General features: G+C 45.3%; 2 protein-coding genes across 2 annotated transcripts in view; both read left to right on the top strand.

The window, feature by feature from the left end:
• Positions 1-2,108, top strand: part of LOC309686645 (ras-related protein Rab-10-like) — a 38,539-nt gene extending 36,431 nt beyond the window's left edge. Inside the window, exon 6 of the mRNA XM_082499384.1 lies at positions 1,724-2,108. Coding sequence (XP_082355510.1) covers positions 1,724-1,798 — 75 coding nt within the window. The 3' untranslated portion in view covers positions 1,799-2,108. The remainder of the gene's footprint in view (positions 1-1,723) is intronic.
• Positions 2,109-11,475: 9,367 nt separating this feature from the next.
• Positions 11,476-21,431, top strand: part of GAREM1 (GRB2 associated regulator of MAPK1 subtype 1) — a gene marked incomplete at both ends in the record, with an annotated part of 99,209 nt that continues 89,253 nt past the window's right edge. Inside the window, one exon of the mRNA XM_082479298.1 lies at positions 11,476-11,596. Coding sequence (XP_082335424.1) covers positions 11,476-11,596 — 121 coding nt within the window. The remainder of the gene's footprint in view (positions 11,597-21,431) is intronic.

The following is a 21,431-nucleotide window of genomic DNA, read 5'->3' as shown; positions in this document are numbered from 1 at the left end:
AAAAAACAAGTAAAAGTGCACATGCTGTATTTCTTCATACATGATTTATATGTGACTAATGGCAAGTAATTCCCCAAATCAGTAAGTCACAGTTTTCCAGTACCCTAGAATCAGAACAATAAGTCTTAATTTTATTGATGACAGCTTCAGCCTCCATCCTGAGGTTTAGACACTACAATACCTTTCCTGCCCTCTGCTCCTGCCTCTATCCATCATTTCTGATCCTTTCCCAGGTGTTTCATCTTCTCCCCCAGCAGTGTGCACTGTGGAAGCCTCCCTGGGTCCCTGCAGCCCCAGGGAGGAACGGGCTCAGCCACCCTCTTTGTGGGGATGGACCTGGCACAGAGCAGCCAACGTGCTGGAAGAGCTAAAACTATGTCTACAGAAGGAAAAAGGAAACAATTTTATGTGTCTTTCCAGAATTTTAGGTAGTGTTAACTATTCTCAGACAAGAGGCATAAGGCTTGTTGTAACATGGGGGAACCTTTTATTTTCCCCTTGTTTTGATTCATGTGAGTAATTTTAGGTGAACCTTTCTGGATCTAGTCAATGTTCAACTACCCTGTGACATTGTACGTGTCAAGTTCTTTATTCTGAGTCATGATTAGCATTGTACTACATGACACCTTTTTTCTCCTCTTCCTTTTTTTCCCTGTGCTTTGAATGTCATGAATTCCAGCTTAGATAGCTGTCCTCTCTGGAAACTTCTCTGTATTGTCAGAAATGGTGGTTTATGGCTCTTGGGTTTGAGTTGAGAGAGGAATGCGGTGAATCCAGTGGTTGTGCTTACTTCTCTGTGTATCATTACATACTTGGTAAACCTGCCAAGAAGCAGGCAGGAGAATGGCAAGTAGAGAAGCTAGGACATTTTTTTTTCCTAGGCTTGTGACAATATTCTCTATGACTTTCTGCCTGAGTTCAGGGTTCAGTGTTCATAGTTTTAGAGTGCAAGATTGCAACATGTACTCGTACCAAATTGCACAACTGGGTTTGATTGTTTCTCTGGTCAGCACTAATTATCTAGTTGAGTTTATCACTGAAAGGAAGAGTCCTGGTTTTGCTGATTTTTATTTTTTTTTAATCTGCTTTTGCAATCAGTACATAAATGTTTTACAAGGGTGGAGTGCTGTTTTGATAGTTTATCTTGATAAAACCTGAGTTGTTTCCATTTAGGGGTATTCCTGCTTATTAAATAAAGGCAAGAAAATAGAGATTTTTATTGAATTTTACAAAACAAGTTAACGTCCTTTATAAAAGCCTGTGCTTTTTTTTTTTTTTTGATGGCTACTGATGTTCTATATTTCCTTATTCCTTTCAAGTAGATTTTTGCACCCCATGCTCAATACTTCAAAGATTAGTGTACTTCACTGCAAATTAGTGAAAATTGGTGTAGTCAACAGAAGAACCTGTACATCTAGAACAATTCATGTCAGTAAAGATTTACAGGATCAGTTCATATGGTTTGTATCTATCATCTGTCACCTTCAGAGTTAAGAGAGATGTTTGAGGCAGCTAAAGAATGTAAATATACCAAGCTGGGACTTGCATGGGTATCAGTCTCTGTCTAATTTATTAGAAAACTCTAATCTCTTAATAAAATATTCAAAGGAAAAATATATCCAGTGACCCCACCAAATCTTATTAAAATATGTGAAAATTCAAGCTTTTTGACTGTTGTGTTCTAGTTATTTTAATTAAGTGTTTGCTTTTGTTTGCTTTACAGAAATCCTGTGTATTGTATGACTTAGATGTTGTGGCTCTAAATGAAAGTAAGAAGAGAACCTGCTGTGCATTCTGAAATACTGTTTCTTATTCCATTTTCTCTTCAGAAAATATTAGCTATTGCAAAGGAACATACAAGATTCTTAAAGTGAGCCTGTAATCCCAAAACGCAGTATTTAAGCATTCTTTGTATTACACAAACTTTGTTGCCAAATGTTTTTATATGTTTATATTATATTTTCATATTTTTAATGTGAAGTTAAAACAATGATCTGACTCTGGAATTATTAGGTACATCACAGGATGGCTGCATTTGCATACAAATGTTTGCAGAAATGAAATCTAAGTGTAGTAATTTTCTCTTATTAAAAAAAAAAAAGTAATTTGCCTTGACTTTTTTTCCTGTGTTATTTATACCAGATTTGTAATGTAGTGAACATTGACATCATCACACAGGCAACCTTCTGATACATGAAATCACTTATGCTGTCCCCCACATAACATTTCTTCAAGTAGTTGATATTTACTGCAGTGCCCTGAGATATTTTCTTGGGAATTTTTGGCTTTGATTCTTTTATATCCATTTCAGAAACATATGTGTTACTTGAATACCCTTGAACAGGGAGGCTGCAAAGGTGAGGGCTGAGAGAAAAGAATAAGCCATATACAAGATCAGTATGTTGCGGAATCTTCCTTAGAAGGCAGAAAGCACGGAAAAACAGAATGCACCCAGTAATAATTATCTTGCTCATATAAACTTTTATCACTCTATAAAATAATTCACGCAGGTTTTAGCAGCATACTTGCATTTTCAAATGTTTCTTTTATTATAAATGATTACAATATTAAAAGGGTATGCAGTACTTGTTTGATACTGTGAGGTATTTATGTTATTTTCTTGAAGCATAAATACATCAGGTATCTGATTCTGCTCATTTAGATCTGTTTTGTACTGGTATGTAATATTTTTAGTTTCAGTGGAGGATATCAGATTTTATTTAAATTTAAATGAGGGCAGAATCAGGATGCCAGTTTCTTTTTCGTTAATCAAAAGCAAAGAGAACACAAATCAAACCTGCAGGACATGCACAAAGCAAACACAACTTGCGAAATTTGAGGAATTGTGATTATATTGTCTTTTTTTTTTTTCCTGGGAGATGTGGTTCTTGATGATTATTAAATTTAATTGTTTTATCACCATTTGTGAATGAATAATACTACTGTGCAAAATTATGTTGTGAGCTATAACTCCAGATAATTAGAATAACTATTAACTCCACTGCCTTATTGTTCTGGAATGTCACTACTCTCCTGAAATATGCCTGCTTCTTTTTTGAGGGCTGTTTACAGATTGTCATAATATCAAATTATTAAATTTGGTATTGAGACAGTGAGCTCAACTGGAAAATGCTTTCTGAAGCACATGGGACCTAATGTGCCTTAAGCGTACTGCCAGGCTACTGTGCCACTAAGCCATTGATTTTGTTTGTAGAAGGGGTGCGAAAGGATGGGAACGGCCACGTATTTACAGCTGCTCATGAGACTACTCATGATGGCCAGTCACTTAAGGTGGCCTTTAGGCCAAAATCTGAAAACAATGAACAAAGGATCATCCCTGCCTTGGTTACAGCCATAGCAGAGGAAGAAAACAGTGCTGGAATGGATTTTGAGAGGCTCTCTAGGTCCTCCTCTTATCTCAGCCTCGGATCAGCTGTCCCTGCTGTGCTGCAGGATGATGTTTAGAGACCTGCAGCGATGGAGATTTCACGGTCTCTTGGAGTGGTGTACAGTCCTTACTTAACTGGTTTGGCAAGCAGGAAGTTTCCTAATACCTAATCTAACTGCTACACGTGGAAAGCAGGTTTTCCCTTTCTTCTTGATTTAGGTGAATGCCTCTGCCTGCCCTCTCTCTTCTCTTCAGGCCAGAAAACTCCTGTCCCTTCTACCTTCCCTTGGAGTTTGGGTTTTCGGAATCCTTTGCCATCTTTGTCTCTCTCCTCTTGATATTTTTGAGCTGGTTCTCAGCCATCCTGGAGTGTAGGCCTGAAAACTGAGCAGACTATTCCAGTTTAAATAATAATGGCTGGATAGATTAAAATGATTTTTTCATTATCTTATTTATGATACTCCTGTTTATGCATTCCAGCATCACCATAATGCAAGATAGCCTAGCACTGCTCATGATCCGTAATCTCTTTTCTGAAGAACTGCTTTTTTATCCTGGTACGTACTTGTGCAGTTGTCTGTTCCTTCGCATGTGTAGAACCTTCTGTTTCTCCTTATTTGGTGGCATTTCAGTTTCTCCAATCTGCCAAGATCCTTCTGAATTGTAATGCTGTGCTGCAGCATAGTTGGAGGCTCTTCCTGTAGATAAGGTCTCCAAATGAGAATAAGTGTACTCTGTTCAGTCCTCAAAGATGTTGATGAAAAGCACTGAATAGTTCTGGATCCAAGGCAGATCTCAGTGAAGTGCCATTTAATATATCCTTTCAGCTTGGGAGTATTCATTATTTCCGAATATTTTTTTATATACGTGTCTAGACCATATATTTTTTTGGTTAAGAGCACATTACCCTATGTAACCCTATGATCCTCCTTCTTTCTACCCTATCCACGAAGCCTGTTACTATCTGATAGAAGTAGACTAGATTGATCTGGTATTATTTGTTACTGACAAACCCATGCTGTTGCTTCTTACATCTTTGCTTTCTCGATTCTTGCAAATGGTTGGATTACCTTTTGAAATTTTTTTTTTTTTTAGTAGAAATTCAGCTAACCAGTTTGTAAAGCTCTTTCCTTCCACCCTTTGAGGTAGATGGAGTCTCTAATGCATGTAGCATGGGCAACAAACAGGAGGAGCTGGAAGCCATTGTACAGCAGGATAATTACGATGTAGTCGCCATCACAGAAACGTGGTGGGATGACTCACGTAGCTATAGTGCTGCCATGGATGGCTATAGGCTCTTCAGGAAGGATAGGCAGGCAAGGAGAGGCTGGGGTGTGGCCCTGTCTGTCAGGGAGTGTTATGAATGCTTTGAACTAAATGATGGAGATAATGGGGTTGAGTGTTTATGGGTAAGAATCAGGGGAAGAGCTAACAAGGCAGATATCATAGTAGGAGTCTGTTATAGACCGCCCAACCAGGATGAGGAGGCAGATGAAATATTCTATAAACGGCTGGGAGAAGTCTCAAGATTGCGAGCTCTTGTCCTTGTGGGGGACTTCAATTTGCCGGACATCTGCTGGGAATACAATACAGCAGGGAGAGAACAGTCTAGAAGGTTCCTGGAAGGTACTGGGGATAACTTCCTGACACAGCTGGTGAGAGAGCCAACTAGGGAAGGTGCCCTGCTGGATCTGTTGTTTGTAAACAGGGACTGTCTTGTGGGGGATGTGACGGTTGGAGGCTGTCTTGGGAACAGTGATCATGAAATGATAGAGTTCTTGATTCTGGGAGAAGCAAGGAGCAGCGGGGTCAGCAGAACTGCTACCTTGGACTTCTGGAGGGCGGACTTTGGGCTTTTCAAGAGCCTGGTTGACAAAGTCCCCTGGGAGGCAGTCCTCCAGGGCAAAGGAGCCCAGGAAGCCTGGATGTTTTTCAAGAAGGAAGTCTTAAAGGCGTAGGAGCAGGCTGTCCCTGTGTGCCGAAAGACAAGCCGTCGGGGAAGAAGACTGGCCTGGCTAAACAGGGAGCTAGTGTTGCGACTTAGGGAAAAAAAGAGGATTTATGGCCTCTGGAAGGAAGGGCCGGCCACTCAAAAGGACTACAAAGAGATAGTAAAGTTATGTAGGGAAAAAATCAGGAGGGCCAAAGCCCAGGTAGAATTAAACCTGGCTTCTGTTGTCAAGGACAACAAAAAAAGTTTCTATAAATATATTAGCAATAAAAAGAGGACTAAGGATAATCTCTGTCCTCTAGTAGATGGGGCCAGCAACATAGTGACCAAGGATGAGGAAAATGCTGAGGTTCTTAATGCCGCCTTTGCCTCAGTCTTCAGCAGTAGGACCAGTTGTTCCCTGAGTACCCAGACCCCTAAGCTAGAAGACAAGGATGGGGAGCAGAATGAAGCCCCTGTAATCCAAAGGGAAATGGTGAGGGACCTGCTTCACCACCTGGAGGTGCAAAAATCTATGGGGCCAGATGGGATCCACCCAAGGGTACTGAAGGAGCTAGCGGAAGTGCTCACCAGGCCACTTTGCATCATTTATGAGCAGTCCTGGATAACTGGGGAGGTCCCAGCTGACTGGAGGTTGGCCAATGTGACATCCATCCACAAGAAGGGCCGGAAGGAGGATTCAGGGAACTACAGGCCAGTCAGTCTGACCTCGGTGCCTGGGAAGGTCATGGAACAGATCATCCTCAGTGCCATTACACGGCACATGCAGGAGAATAGGGTGATCATGCCCAGTCAGCTGTGAAAGGCAGGTCGTGCCTGACAAACCTGATCTCCTTCTATGATAAGGTGACCCACTTAGTGGATGAGGGAAAAGCTGTGGATGTCATCTATCTGGATTTTTGCAAAGCTTTTGACACTGTTTCCCACAGCATTCTCCTGGAGAAACTGGCTGCTCATGGCCTGGACAGGTGTACTCTTCGCTGGGTAAAAAACTGGCTGGATGGCTGTGCCCAGAGAGTGGTGGTGAATGGAGTTAAATCCAGTTGGTGTCTGGTCACAAGTGGTGTCCCCCAGGGCTCGGTGCTGGGGCCGGTTCTCTTTAATATCTTTATCAATGACCTGGATGAGGGGGTTGAATGCACCCTCAGTAAGTTTGCAGATGACACTAAGCTAGGCGGGCGTGTTGATCTGCTTGAGGGTAGGTTGGCTCTGCAGAGCGATCTGGACAGACTGGACTGATGAGCTGAGGCCAATGGTATGAGGTTCAACAAGGCCAAGTGCCAGGTCCAGCACTTGGGTCACAACAACCCCATGCAGCACTACAGGATTGGGGCAGAGTGGCTTGAAAGCTGCTCAGCAGAAAAGGACCTGGGGGTGTTGGTGGACAGCCAGCTGAATATGAGCCAGCAGTGTGCCCAGGTGGCCAAGAAGGCCAACAGCATCCTGGCCTGTATCAGGAATAGTGTGGTGAGCAGGACTAGGGAAGTGATCTTCCCCCTGTACTCGGCACTGGTGAGGCCTCACCTTGAGTACTGTTTTCAGTTTGGGGCCCCTCACTACAAGAAGGACATTGAGGTGTTGGAGCGTGTCCAGAGAAGGGCTACAAAGCTGATGAGGGGTCTGGAGGACAAATCTTATGAGGAACGACTGAGGGAGCTGGGGTTGTTTAGCCTGGAGAAGAGGAGGCTGAGGGGAGACCTTATCACTCTCTACATCTACCTGAAAGGAGGTTGTAGAGAGGTGGGGGCTGACCTCTTCTCCCTGGTGACAACTGATAGGACAAGAGGAAACGGGTTCAAGTTATGTCAGGGCAGGTTTAGATAGATATTAGGAAAAAAAGTTTCACTGAAAGGGTTATTAAAAATTGGAATAAGCTGCCCAGGGAGGTGGTGGATTCACCATCTCTGGAGGTGTTTAAAAAAAGGGTAGATGGGGTACTTGGGGACATGGTTTATAAGTGGTTTTTGTCAGGGTAGGTTAATGGTTGGACTTGATGATCTTAAAGGTCCCTTCCAACCTCAGCAATTCTATGATTCTATGATTCTATGGAGTCCTTTTCAAGTTTTCTGGAACTGCACTCATTCTTGGAGATAATCAGGAGCAGCTCTAACATTGCTTGAACCCTAAGGGAGTTTCATCTGGTCCAGTCTATCCAAAAATCCTTAACTTATCTAAGTATTTTGCAGCCTATTTCTTCATTTCTCTAACCTAAGCTCTTACAGTTCTGTCAGTGGTGCTAGTAGTGAAATCACATCTGCCTTCTTAAATTGAAGACTGAGGTTAAAAAAGGCATTAAGGATACTGGCGTCTTGGCATCACCAGTCACTAGGTCACGATTAAATAGATTTCCACCTCTATGGAATAACAGACCAATTTTTTCCTTGGTCTTCTCACTATGCATCTTTCTAACATTCTCGCTATCTTGTAAATCCAATTTTCTAACATTTTGGGACCTTATCTTTCTGGTTTTGTCCATACATAGTCTATTGTGTTGCACAGATTCCCACAGATGGAATTTTTAGAATGAAGGTTAAGTAAGGGATTTGACTGGAAAAAGGAGGACACCTCTTACAGTGAAATAGAAGATAAAAGGTGAATGTTCACACCAGACCCTCAGATCTCTTTAGAATACCTTGCGTGAGCAAAGCTTGCTTGGATTTTGCCAGTAAGACAGGAATAGTGTTCTCTTTCAAAACATGAGATGCACAGACATCAGGTGTATCAAATGCATTGTTCTCCTTCCTTTTTCCCCCTCGCCTCAGAGAAAGGTAGGTATTTAGGATCTGATTCTGAAACAATCACTGCATCTCCTGTTGTTTCCCATTGGACATGTAAATATTTATTATGAAAATCAGGCCTTTGATATAAAGGCAAATCACATATAGGAAGAAGGAATGCAAATTCATGTGTTTTTTTAAAGAAATACTGATTATGATGGCTTCACATGAAACTTACTGTAGGAGGCTCAGGGTTTTCTTTGGTGTATCCATACTGCAGTGTAAAGCACGTTACCAAGTCCATACTAAAATCGGTTTGTTGTGAACGGCTCCATTTCAAATGTTAGCATAGATATGAACCGATGATGATCGGAAATGCTTTAAAAATAATTTTATTGATGATGGAATAAATATATACTAGAGATTTTACAGCCTGCTGCATAAATGTGTTGTGAAATCAGCATGAAAGTAAATTCAAAATGCATTTAAGAATAACTTCAGGAATTATGCTGAGTCTCCCTGCCACTGCTTACGGTTTTATGGTGACAGTTTGCTGTTGATATGTACAGACTGTCTCTAAACGCCGCCTCAAAGGCACATACACAAAAACTAAGGTGCTGTGTAAGTGAGGCCCAGGTCCTGAGGTGGACCTGCTCACGGGGGTTCCTCTCTGGCTTCGTTAGCATTGTGCACCAGTGAGAGACTCTGGTAAGAGATCACACTAAGGGACGAAGGCATTGCTAGACATCAGAGAAATTATTATATCTAAAGTGTTAACTATACATAAGGTGCCGTTAAACCAAGAAATCGTCTGAGATTCATATGTGCTGGTGATTTGAATACTGTCTGTAACATTAGAATATATTTCAAGGAGGTTGAGCTATAGTACAGTTAGGACATATAATGAAGTCACTCTAAGAGCTCCAGCAAGACATTTAAATACTAATAAGCTTTATGATGTCTCCTTGCCTGGAAATAATGGAATGAAATTTAGATAGTATCTAGAAGTTACATTGTTAAAAAATGCATCTTGTTCTAGTAGGATGGGTAAGAGCGGGTTGGGTTTGTGCTGGTTGGAGAAAACACAAACATGGTTATATGAAAACAGACTTATAAGCGGTGGGACATCTAAAACCATCTGAAGAATGAAAAAAATCTTTAAAAAAAAATCAGCAGTAACTATTTCTGTGTGAAAGATGGGTTTCTTCCCAAACAGCAGAAGTGCATGATGTCTGAGAGAAGCATATGCAGTGTATCCCTCTCTCCTGGAATTAATGGTGTCCAAGACAGCGTTTAAAAACAATTCTTGACAGACTAGTGCTTTGAGTCCTGGTGAATCCCCCTCTGACCTGATCTGCTTTGCCTTATACACTGCACCCAATAACCTTGTCAAACCTGAACAAGTTAAAACCATGCTTTTGCTTTCCGTATTTCAACAATAATGCTGTTAGCTATTATATCACTTTGCACTTCAATAGCTTAATTCACGTAAGTTGTTCAAAGCATGTGGTGAACTTTGTAAAAGGGAACTACTTTGAAAAAAAAAAAAAATCCAGCATCATATTTTTAAAGCTAACTATTCTGGTAGGTAAGATCTAACAGCAGCATGACTGAGTGTAGAGAATGAAGGTTTTTCATACCGCTGGGAAATCCCTGTGCCAAACTGTGTAGCTAAAGCACGGACTCACATCAGTATGAGGTTCAAACCAACCCGGATCCATTTAAAGTGACATAACGTGGGTTTTCTGTAACCTTCTGTGCCGACTGGCTTCCACGGCCTTTGTTTCATCTTGGAGAGGATGGATAAAGTCCCAGTCTCTGTTTGCAGCAGAGCAGAACAAGAGTGCGTCTGTCTCGGCCCTGCTCGTGCCTGCGGTGCTGCTGGCACCAGCCGCTCCCGAGGCACGCAGCGGTGGCTGGCCCTTCAACCAGGCGCCGGAGGACGGGTGAGCGGCAGGAGAGCTCTTCCTGCAAGAGCAGCTCTTCCCAAGCTTGGCCATCTCCAGCCGTCGCAAAGATAGGTCCTGCTGAAGACACAGCCTGGAGAGAGATGTGAGCTGGGGATGTTTTCAGGCGCTTTGCAAATCACTGGAAGGCACTTTTGTGTTTCTCGTCAACAGTACAGCCTTAGATGTAGCCAAGTTTACTGCGATAAAATAAACAGTTTTGACACAGAAGTGAGCAAAATAAACTTAAGCACGGTACAATGCAACCACCCAGGAGTGAAGTGTTTTTCTGGTTTAATTTCCCAGAGTTTCTGCGGTCTGGCAGACTGGAGATAAAAATGCCTAAAAAATGGTAACATTAAATAAAGTATCTTACAAAGATCATATAAGACTTCATCACATAAGCTGCTTTGAAAAGAATAGTTGGTTTTAAATTCTCTTGTGGTCTGAAGACTCTCTAATACCCAATATACGTAATACTTGGTGTGTGCAGTAACAATGATAGAGATTATTTTCTTGTAACTTCTATGCATTGCTCATCGCACTTTAAATACCCATCCGTGGTTCACAGGTGAAAACTAAAATAACAGATACATAACCAAAGTTGCCATCTAATTGGATTTCTTTTTTTTTTTTTAACGTGGGATGAGTTTGACAGGCGAAGTTCCCACGCTAAACGAAGTAGGGAGCAGACGCAGTGCAGCCCTGCTTGCTCAAAAAAAAAGTCGCAGTGATAAACGAAGCGAGACACTTTACCCACCACCAGCCAGTGCCGAGGCGCAGGCGGGGGGGGGATCCCCGCCGCCCTCTCGCAGGGAACCGGCAGGCGCCACCATCCCCAGCCCACCCACCCGTGGGCCATTAACCCGCGCACCGGCGGATCGCGGACAGACGGACACCTGCGGGGGCCGCCCGACGGCTTCCCCCGGCGGGGCCCTTCGCGGCGGGCGAGCTGCAGGTCGGGCGAGCGGTCGGAGGGTGGAGTGAGAGGGACAGGCTTGGCGGCGGCGCTCCCCGCCGGGCGGGCGGGCGGGCGGGCAGCCCGGCACTTTCCTTTTCGGCGCGGGGAGGAGCGGCCGCTGCGCAGGCGTTCCGCGCACCCTGTTGATTAGTCAGTGCTGGGATGGCGCTTCCTGGGCCAGGCGCGGCGGCGGCAGCGGGCGGCCCCAGCCGGTCCCGGGGGGCGGCAGGAGCAGCAGCAGCCTCAGCAGCAGCCGCCGCAGCAGCAGCCTCAGCAGCAGCAGCCGCCGCCGCCGCCCGGCGGGCCTCCCCTTCTGCCTAGCCCGGCATGTCCTGCGGCGGCCGGCGCTGAGCGAGGCGGGCTCCCTCCCTCCCTCCTTTCTTCCCCCCCTTCCCTCCCTCCGTCCCCATCCCCGCTGGCTGCAGCCCCGCCGGCGCTGCCTGTCTGGCTTCCCTTCTTCCCTCCCCTCCTTCCCTTCCCCTTCCCTTTCCTCCCCTCCCCGGGCCGGGAAGATGGACCCCGGCCCGCCGCCGGGCTGCAGCCTCAAGGACGTGAAGTGGAGCGCGGTGGCCGTCCCCCTGGACCTGCTCGTCAGCACCTACCGGCTCCCCCAGATCGCCCGGCTGGACAGCGGTGCGTGGGGCGGAGGGGCGGGCGGCGGGGAGCGGAGCCGGGCGGGCGGGGGGGGGGCGGCTGTCGGACCCCCCCGGGGGGCACCCACTTTACCTCCAGCGGCCGGAGGGAGCCGCACCAGCCCCTCGGCTCCCCGCAGTACTTTTCCGTGCGGGTCCTTACACCGGCATCTGCCGTAACCGGGTGTCGGTGCGAGGCTTCGAGTCGCATCGGAGTCCGTGCGTTGCCTTGCATGAAAGTATCTGGGTAATACCCACCCCCACCCCCCCTCCGCGTCCCCTTACCGTGTGAGTCCAGCGGAGGTCGGTGGAGCCTGTTGGCCATCAGCTGCCCGCCCCTCGGAAAGGTCCTGGCGGTCTCCAATTAAAAGGTGGAAGGGCATTTTCAGCGCTGGGGAGTGATGAAGTGATGCTGCCCCAAGGCCAAAGGAGAAGGGACGTTAAATGGCCAAGTGGGCTAAGTCCCAAACGTTACGCTTCACTCAAAAAGCCGCGGACCTGTAAAAAGAGGAGTAACGTAAGACGGCTCTACAGTCTCCCGATAACTTTTTATTGCCCTTCAGTTGGGCGCTCACCTGCGGTTTCCAAGTCTGCAGCTTTCTCTTTACTCCAGGAAACAAGAAACGAGCCTGACGTTACAGCTATGACAGCAGCATTCTACCTTTCCTAGAGACTTAGTGTCTTAGAAAGTAATGTTTCAGCACAGGGAACTGGGGAAATATGGGAAATTTTTTATAAAGGCTCAGACAGCTGCTTTATGATAGTGTGTATGTGCGTTGCGTGGTAGCTCTGGGAAAACTGTCCAACTCTCCCGTCTCTAAGGGAATGCAGAGGATCACTCGCGAATCAGGAAAAAATTCCAGGCTTTTTAATTTGTTAGCTTATGAAGTCAGCTTGTACTTACGCGATATAATAGAACAGTTCTCCTATAAAGTTTTGTATTGATTTGAAAAGTTTAAAATGAGCACAAGCATCGTCCTCTGTTACTCCCCAGTGTGCAGGTCAGGACCAGGATCAGTTTATTACATAACTGCAGTTCCCATAGTCCAGTGATGATTCAAGCCGGGGCTTTTTTGACTTTGTCCCTTGATTATGCAGTACTTTTCCTATCCCTTATAGTGCTTCTTCAGAGCTGGCACTCAGGAGCAGGTTAAAGAAAAGGTTCTTTGCCTTTTTTAATTGCAGCTGGCTGGTTTTCATACTGTCGAATGTATATTGCCCCGTGAGAATGGCAAAGCTGGTATGTTAAGGAGTTTCTCGTGGCAATACCTTCTGTCACTAGAAACAGCTAAGATGGCCTCCAGTCACTGCACTTAAGGCTGTCAATTTACTTGAGCTTCCTGGCAGTGATTCAGGCTTTAACAGGATGTATGTATTGATGATTTGCTAATTTCCCTCTCTGCGTGTTACGCTTTCCAATCTCCCCGCTCCTCTTGTCTTGCTTCGTTGGAAGGGACCTGGTAGAGCTTTGTGGGTAGAGAAAGTTTATGGGTTTTGAGGCAAGTAATTTTTTTTTTAATTTTTTTTTTTTTGGTCTTGTATCAGACCTGGTGATAGGAATATCCCATAATTGTTGGGGACACAAAGATGTTGCTGATGTTATGCGAAGGCTTTTTTTGTCCCATGTGCTTGCTGTACTTAAAGCATATGCTCAGGCAAGTGGATGTAAACAGACCTGAGCTCTTTTGCCCGTGCCCTGAGATGGCCAGACACGAGGCAGCTGGTGGTGTAAGTGTCCCGCGAGTAATGGTTCAACCCCATGGTAAACCCTGCCAGGAGCTGGTTGAGGTCTGGCCAGTTCAGCATGCAGGCAGGGGCTCCTGGGTCTGCTTTTACCCACTCGTACGGACATACCTTTTAACTTCTGGGACTACAGATGGCAGACAAATCAATATTTTATAAAGAACATAGACGCCATGGTCTTGGTGGTACGAAGAGAACACTTTTTCTCGAAGAGAAAGCAACCCTGAATCAGCATGTGGCCTCCTGAAGGAGGGAAGTGGGGGATGTGCAATGTTTGTTGGAATGACTGGAGCACCTGCCGTCCCGGGGTGGTTGCTCTGCATCCCTGTCCTTGTCTTGCAAAGCCGACAAGTGGAGCTCTGTCAGAATTTCTTGAGGCAATATTGAAGAAAATAAATGCAGAGTCCAATCCAAATGTGTCATCCCAACGTTCAGGAACTTTAAGGCTACTTCTGCTAACAAGGTAGCATCTTGTGTTAGTTTTATTAGGATGCAGCTCTTGTCTCCGCACTGCTGCACATACTCATCGACAGGTCAGGGTTCAGTTGTGCAGAAATGGCCTCGTCTCTTCTTTAGGTGCTGAATTCCTCTCCAGACCAGCAGAAGCTGCATGTGTTTCATGCTGTTGGAAATCAAACCACCTGTAGATGTCTGTCTTCAGTCACCTTTTGATTTCGTGGCTGGCTTCTCTGTCTGTAGCAGCGAGTTGTTTCTCGGCTGGTTGTTTCAATTTTGTGAAAGCCGGAATTTGTTTCTTCTGGAGGACCAGGATGTAGAAGAGGATTGAAAAGCTGGAGATGTATTTTCTTCAGAAGGTGCCAGCCTTATTGTGTCACTTCTAGATTTCTTAATGGAGTTTAGCACTCGTTGGGTAATGTTCTTAGATGATATACTCACAAGATCTCCAGGTTTTCACTGTTGCTTCACCTTCAGGCCTTTCAGTTTGAAGGGGGAGAGTGGGTATGATGAATGCAGTTTTATTCTTCGAGTTTGGATGTGCAGCTCCTGGAAGAATGCCCTTAAGTAGTTCAGTTTGATTTCTTGACAAGATGAATTTATGAAATATTTATGCAGGCTAAATTTGGTCCTCTGTGAAGAAGGGAGGGGTTTTCTTGATGGTATGGGATAACAGAGGAATGGGAGGAAGTCATCTGTTGTTACATCAAGATATAGTTGGAAGTAGTTAGGCAACAGTGCCTACCTTATCCATCTAGAAATGATAAATACGTCAACTTCTGTTTTTTCAGATGAAGTTTTAAGACTGTTTAGTTGTGTTTCAGGTTATGCTTTTGGATGCTGCTAAGTCATAAGTCAAGTTTTGTTTGTTTTCATCTGTTCATATGTTTTAATGTTTTGCTGGTGAATATTGTTATATTAATTGAGCAGATTGCAAAAAAAAAAATAAAGCTGTCACTCTTGAGAGAAAGGAAATGTTTTTTTCTGTGGGTTTTTTTCCCAACATACATAACGCCTTAAGTATTTCTAGAAGATAACTCATATACAAAACTGCTAAAAGAGCACTAAACACCATACCAAAAATAAATGAATGGACTTCTCACGCTGTAGAATTCACTGAGTGGGCTGTTTCAGATGAAAAGAAGCAAGACTCAAAGAGCAAGAAAGGAGTGAGCTTTGTACTGTGTTTTTCCTGTCCTCTCCCCACCCTGACCCCACCATCCTGATCTGCGTTGTCACAGCTAAATCCCACCCTGATGACACCGAGTGGCTTGTGGGTGGTGTCCTGGTTTGAGGTATGTTTAATGGCCAGTCCAGCCCAAACCACGACAGGTGGGTGCAGTGGGGAAAAGATTTCACTCCAGGAACCCAAAGCAGAAAGAGATCTTATCGGAGTGTGGTTGTTGCAATGGGGCAAAAGGTGACTGTTGCCTGTCTCTCAGAAAACATGGATGCATCTGAGGCTTGGCTTGGCTGTCTTCAGATCATTGGTAGAAAAGGCTAAAAGCGAAGTTGTGACTGTATTTTGTTGCTAATGCTGAAATGATGTTGTGCGTCATTATCTCAGGGCTTTAAATTTCTGGTAATTGTTTTTCTGAGGATAATTTTGGAGGGTAGAGGAGAAATGCTATCAAGGTTAAGATCTGGAAAAATACTGCTCTGCATAGAGCTGACCTTCAGGCTGAACTTTTCTTCGTAAGCTCACTGCTCCCTTTGGGTTCCAAGAGTCTGTCATTCTTTTTCTTAGCGGGACTCCGTTTCCCCCAGCCACTGTTGCTGTGTTTCCACAAGTAAAGAGCAGCCTTTGCTAGTAGGTAGTTTTCACGCGCAGTCTGGGTATGAACTGGAAGAGTTCACAGAAATTCATAGCTTGTATACAAAGACTGAAGTTCCTGGGATTAGGAGGGCATGTGGTCCTCTGATTTTATTTATTTTTTTCACAAAGGGTAAACATTTTTATACATGCTCAAAAAAAAAAAACCCCAAACCAAAAGATGTTACAGAAACTGATGCTCTTGGGATCAAACATAGTGGAACTTGTCCTCAACTCATAGAGGAGTGATTCCCTGCTGTGCATGGTGGGGAAACCATGCTGAACTCTTCTGGAAGGGAGACCGTGGATCACAACGAGCCACTGAGACTCCAAAGAAAATTCTTCTCTATGCATTATAAATGTGTGGTTGCTGTTAAGGTAAAATGACACAATTAATGGCTGTAAAGAAAGGCAAAAATCTGTAAAATAGGTAACAAATTTAGAGGGTGATTTCTTCTTTTTAACCCAGGAGTGAGGTCTTGTGAATATCAGCAGTGGGTGAATAGTGGGTTTGTGCTGCTGTTGCTCGTGGGGATGAAGAGATTTTATTTACTTATTTATTTTATTTCAGGTTCTCTTTTTCTCTCCTGTTTCAAAACTTTTCATGATGACGTCCGTCTACCCTAGTCGCGTTCAGGGGACTATTGTTCTCTGCAGCACATTACTGTAGGGCTTATTCTGGTTCCAAATATCTGGAAACTGAGCACCCTCGCAGCTTATCAAAGAACATCGTACTCAATAGAACAGCGTGGCTGTGTACATAATGACAATTTCGTATTGCATCACTCTACAAATGCGAGTTATCTGTGCAGCTGAACAATACTTTGAAACTACAAAGAGACTTATTCTTTTAAGCTCTGAATGCGGCTATCCGTGCTTTAATTGTCTTGAATGACCTCCTTCTTTCCAGAAGCTAGTGCAGGGTGTCTCAGTAGTCTGCTATTGAATAAATCGTTAAAGGGAATCGTGGGGGTAGGGCAAAGCTTTCGAGTGGACCAAGAAAGAGGTTTCAGGTATGCTCAGACCCTGGGCAGTGGCCGTGATCTGATTTCCCGCTGTGGATGCGGCCATCTGTGGTGTACTGCAGTGTGGTGGGTGACAATTCTCATAAATTGGGCAGACAGACAAGTGTCTCTGATTCAAAGGCAAAAATCCTCAAGATATGCTGTATCCACATGGCTTCATTTCTTCCTTACGTGCTGAGCTGCTTTGAAACCGCAACTGTTTGTACTGTGTGTTCTGCCATTAAAGTGTAGTCTCAGAAGCATCTCCTCCTTGCTTCCTCTTCTTTCCTCCTTTACCTTGTGGTCTGCTGTTTCCATCAAGACAATTGAATGAAAAAACAGTTGACAGGTTGCCACTAACCACTGCTCCTGGATTTTTGTTTTGGTTGTGGGTTTGTTTTTTTTTTTTTTTTTTTCCTTTTCCCCTGCTGGCAGAGATGTGTTCCAGAAACATTTTAGTGAAAAAGCTTTTAATTCATTTAAAATCTGCAGCTACCGAATGGTGTCTGTGAAGATTATAGTGCCCTCCTGGAGATGGAGGCCAGTAACTTGGCAACACCAATTCCCAGGAGTAGCACAGGCTTCCAGTGAGGCAGAGGAAGATTTCAGCAGCATACCTGTTTTAGACCTAAAAATCCATGATTTCTATGAGCTGCTTTCATGTTTGGCAATGATTTAACGTACAACAGTGTGTACTGGGTGTTCTTTAACCAGTGGGCCAGTCGCACTACACTGGACCCTTGGTAGGGTTGCTAAGATGCAAAATAGTTGCCTTGCTCTTATTTCTTACATACTTAATAAATGTTCATATTCTTTTGTGCCACTCAAGGTGTGAAATTTATAGCTCTCTGTTTCAATTTCTAAAGTTTTGATTCTGTTGGGTGAAGTCTTTGTGTATATACCTGGACAAACTCTGTAATTCAAGTGCTATAACTTTAAATCCATGGATAAAGTCGTAGAGGAAGCTTAGTGCCTTGGCTTTTTTTCTTTTTTTTTTCTTTTTTTTTTTTTTTCCTCCCCCCTCCGTTTAAATTACACGGAACTTTCAGATGAGGCATAAGATATACATAAAATCAAAGGAATTAAGGTGTCCTGAACACTTAGTAAAGCCCTTAATCTTAAAACAAATGTGGTGTGCTGAATCATATGCTGCTGTTGCGAGATACGGTAGTAAGGAATGGTACAAGTCTAGTGTAGGAAAGAAGGGTTTTGTTGTTTTACGCTGTGTCTGTAAGTGCTGTTCTGGGACTAGGTGTTCCTGGCTTCGGTGATTACGTGAATTGGCACTCCCTGTAATAGCCCAGCAAAGGAACTCCAGGGAGTATGCCAAGATGAAGTGCTGGAGGGTATTGGACTGCCAGGTCTGGTGCTCCAGGATTCGGTGGAAGTTGTGGGAAGAGCTACAGCATGTTCCAGTCATTCCAGCGGTGGTTTGTCAGCAGTGAAGGGCATGGGTGTTGCTGTATTTCCTTTTGGCGTTAGGAGTAACAAGTTGGTTGGATTAAGGAAGCTTAAGTCTCTCCCCTATAGGAAAATATTCATCACCTTAATGTGGATTGCATATGACTCAAAACCAACCTTCATAAAACCCAGTGAGCCAATATTTCAAGCCTGAAATTTTTGCTTTTAATGGTGCTTCCCTTTGGAACGAGTTTTACGTAGCATTTGTGGTCTGCGATTTTCATACCATTTACAGTATGAGAAGCTTGTGGAGCTAACCTCCCTGCACCTCCGCCGGGGGGCCAAATCTGCTAATGTAAAATGGAGGCGTATAAGCAGATTGGAGAGTGTGTCTTTGCTTTGCGGTCCCTGTTGCAGTGTGCACATCGGCATAAAACTGCTAATTCTGCATCTCTGCCGGGGCACCTGCACACTTGGCTGAGGCATCAGCAGGAGTAGCTGCTCTGTCTCCATCTCTCCTGTGCTGCTGCTGCACGGTGTGTCCCCCCTTCGGGCTTGTTGCTGCGTGCTGGCAGGTAGAAATGTCTTCTTGGGGATGAGGAGGGTTTGGAGTCCAGCATCCTCATCCCCCGTAGTTTGCTTTGGCTTCCAGTTGGCGCAAAGGAGTCATCAGAAACTTGGCCTTCGGAAAGAGGTCATCAACACCAACAGCTACCGCAGTGGCGGGCTATACGTGGGAGAAACAAGAGCAAAGATGTTATAGAGGTTGCAGATAGGGAGCAAGAATTGCCAAATTCTACAGACATTCACAGGCCGGGTCTGTGGTGCAGAGGGACATGCTCCTGAGCCTGCAGAACCCACAGCGAGTGTCTGGACCAAGCTGCGGTGCAGACCTGAGGTAACCAGTGAGAGCTGCCGGGGCTGTAGGTTCAGGGGAGTTGGGGAGCCCCATGCCGGGGGCCGCAGCCGTGCCCGGGCAGGAGCTGATGTGCTCTCAGCAGAGGAGGGGGTGATGAGTTTTACCAGGAAAAGTAGCAAATCTTGTCGTGGGGAAGATCTCTTGGAGCTTCCTGGAGGTGCAAACCTTCAGGAAATGCAAAATTGTTTGGAAAGTGCCCTTTTTGTTTGTTGGCTTTTTCTTCCCTGGTGTTATAACTGGTGCAAGTTGTAATCACAGAGAACTCGGACTTGTGCATGTTTCCTTGACCTGGGAGGGTATCGCTGGGCTCCTAAAGAGAACCGAGGATAGAGCTTTAAATATGGTCTTAAGAGGCTGGAAGATGCCCGAGATGCCTGATGAAGTGGACAACGGAATTTCCTCGCACCAGGGCTGAACCTTAGTGACTCAAATGTAAATATTATGTAAAATGCAACATAGACTCATAGAATCGTTAGAGTTGTAAGGGACCTTGACGATCACTTAGTTCCAACCCCTTTGCTCTGGGCAGGGACACCTCCCACTAGACCAGGTTGCTGAAGGCCCCATCCAAACTGGCCTTGGACACTTCCAGGGATGGGGCCTAACATGCTGCAATGCTATTTGTGAAATGAACAGGGGAAACCTTCTGGCAAAGTGGTGGCGGTGAGGAAGCCGGGGAGTTTCTCCTTACAGTCAGAGCTGGGGGGATGTGGGAAGAAAAGCTGAGTAAGGGACTAAAAGCCCCCTTGGACAGGCCGGTGCACGCCATGCGCTGCTCATCTCTGCCCCTCCGTGGCAAAACGTGTCGGTGGCATAGATGAGGACATAGCTTGGTGGGCTGTGGGTTTCCAGGGAAAGGCCGGGGGGGGGCTGCGGCTGCTGGCTGGGGGAGCATGGCCACCAGCTGGGGTGCGGTGCGGAGGCGCACGTCCTCCCAAGGCGAGGTGTTGGACGCAAGGCTGCGCTGGGGACATGGTTCCCCTCTGCAAGAAGGATGTGGTCAGAGAGAGTCTAGAGGCTAACCACCCTAAAGTGCTTCTTCACTCTGTCCTGGATGGAGAGACTGTGTGCCCAAGCCCGACCTGAGGGTAAAGCAGAGGAAGGTCCCTGTGTACATATACGCAGTTATGTAAAGATTGTGCCTGCCGGCCTTATCGCAGTGTGCCCCGCTCCTCGGGCTGCTGTGGCTGAAGCGAGCTGGGCTCGCTGAATATTCAGTTACTGAAGTATTTGCAGGATATGTTTCAAAGTAATCCACAAATGCTCAGATACCCCCTCCCATGTGTTTGTTTTTCTGTTTGCAGCTCTTTTTGTTGTTGTTGTTGTTGTTCCAATTGGCAATTTTACTTATTTGCCCCACTAAAAGCAAGCACTGACTATTCTTGTTCCTTGCTGGCACCTCACCATTTTGGAGATGAAAGAGGGAAGATTGGGGTGGGAAGATGAAGGAAACTTTTTATCTAAGAAGAGGGGTGAAACAAAAGGCACATGTGCACAGATCTTTTCTTCTTGTCCATCTTTCACGTTGCGCCTTTCAGTGGGTCCCTTCAGGGCATGGTTGGATTCAAGGAACCCTTGGCTCCAGTCTGCGTCATTCGTTCCATCCCCATGGCTACTGTCCTGCACTTGTGGGCTTCCAGTAGGTGTTGCAAGTTGTCTGCAGTCATTTCCAAGGTTGCTGTGAGGTAAAATACCCAGTACTGTCTAGCCGTAGCAGAATGAAGCAGTGCAAGGAGCTGCTTCTGTTTTTCTGTTATCCTTTCTTGCCTTCAGATGGGATAGTCCTTCCTTTCACCTTTTCCAGCATTGCTGGCACATTGCTGCTCTTGTGTTCTTGTCCTGTATTCCAGCTTCTTACAGCTCCTTTGCAAACTCTGCTTCTCCATCCCTCCATGCCCGCTTCTCCATCCCTCCATGCCCGCTTCTCCATCCCTCCATGCCCGCTTCTCCATCCCTCCATGCCCGCTTCGTTTCCCTCAGCTTGGAGGAAATCAGGGTGTTTCTCAGACCAGACAGCAGCATGATGTGTGGTTCTGTGGTGCACCAGGAGTGACAGCTCTGTGTGTGCTACCAGAGGTGAAAAAGCAAGCAGGGAAGGTTTTTTCAGACACTTCTAGAGACTTGAAAGTTTGTGGTCACTGAGACCAGAAATCGGAACTGCAGCTCCTTGGTGTTGGAAGGAGGCAGGTGTTCTGGGCTGCGCTGCGGAGAGTGGTTTATATCAGTGCGGATAACATGGGTCTCCCTCTGTGGAGTCTTGCGCTTTGCTGTTGATGTGCTGTTTGTTTTAACTTCGGTAAAGGGAGTTTTTGCTGGCAGGACTCACAGGTGAATCGGGAGGCTTTGCATGCAATGCTTCCTTTCGTCAGCCAGCACTGACTGCTTGCTGGACTTAGACAAAGTGAGTGGAGATGCTGTGTATTTGTAAGATAATAGTAATACCTGTCTGTTTGTTACATGATGCGATTAGCCAGGAGAATCTAACATGTATATGCTTGTT

The sequence above is a fragment of the Vanellus vanellus genome (genome assembly GCF_965231255.1).
Source record: "Vanellus vanellus genome assembly, chromosome: 2".
Taxonomy (NCBI): domain Eukaryota; kingdom Metazoa; phylum Chordata; class Aves; order Charadriiformes; family Charadriidae; genus Vanellus; species Vanellus vanellus.
The sequence above is the reverse complement of the archived record's forward strand: the minus strand, read 5'-3'. Positions and strand labels throughout refer to the sequence as shown.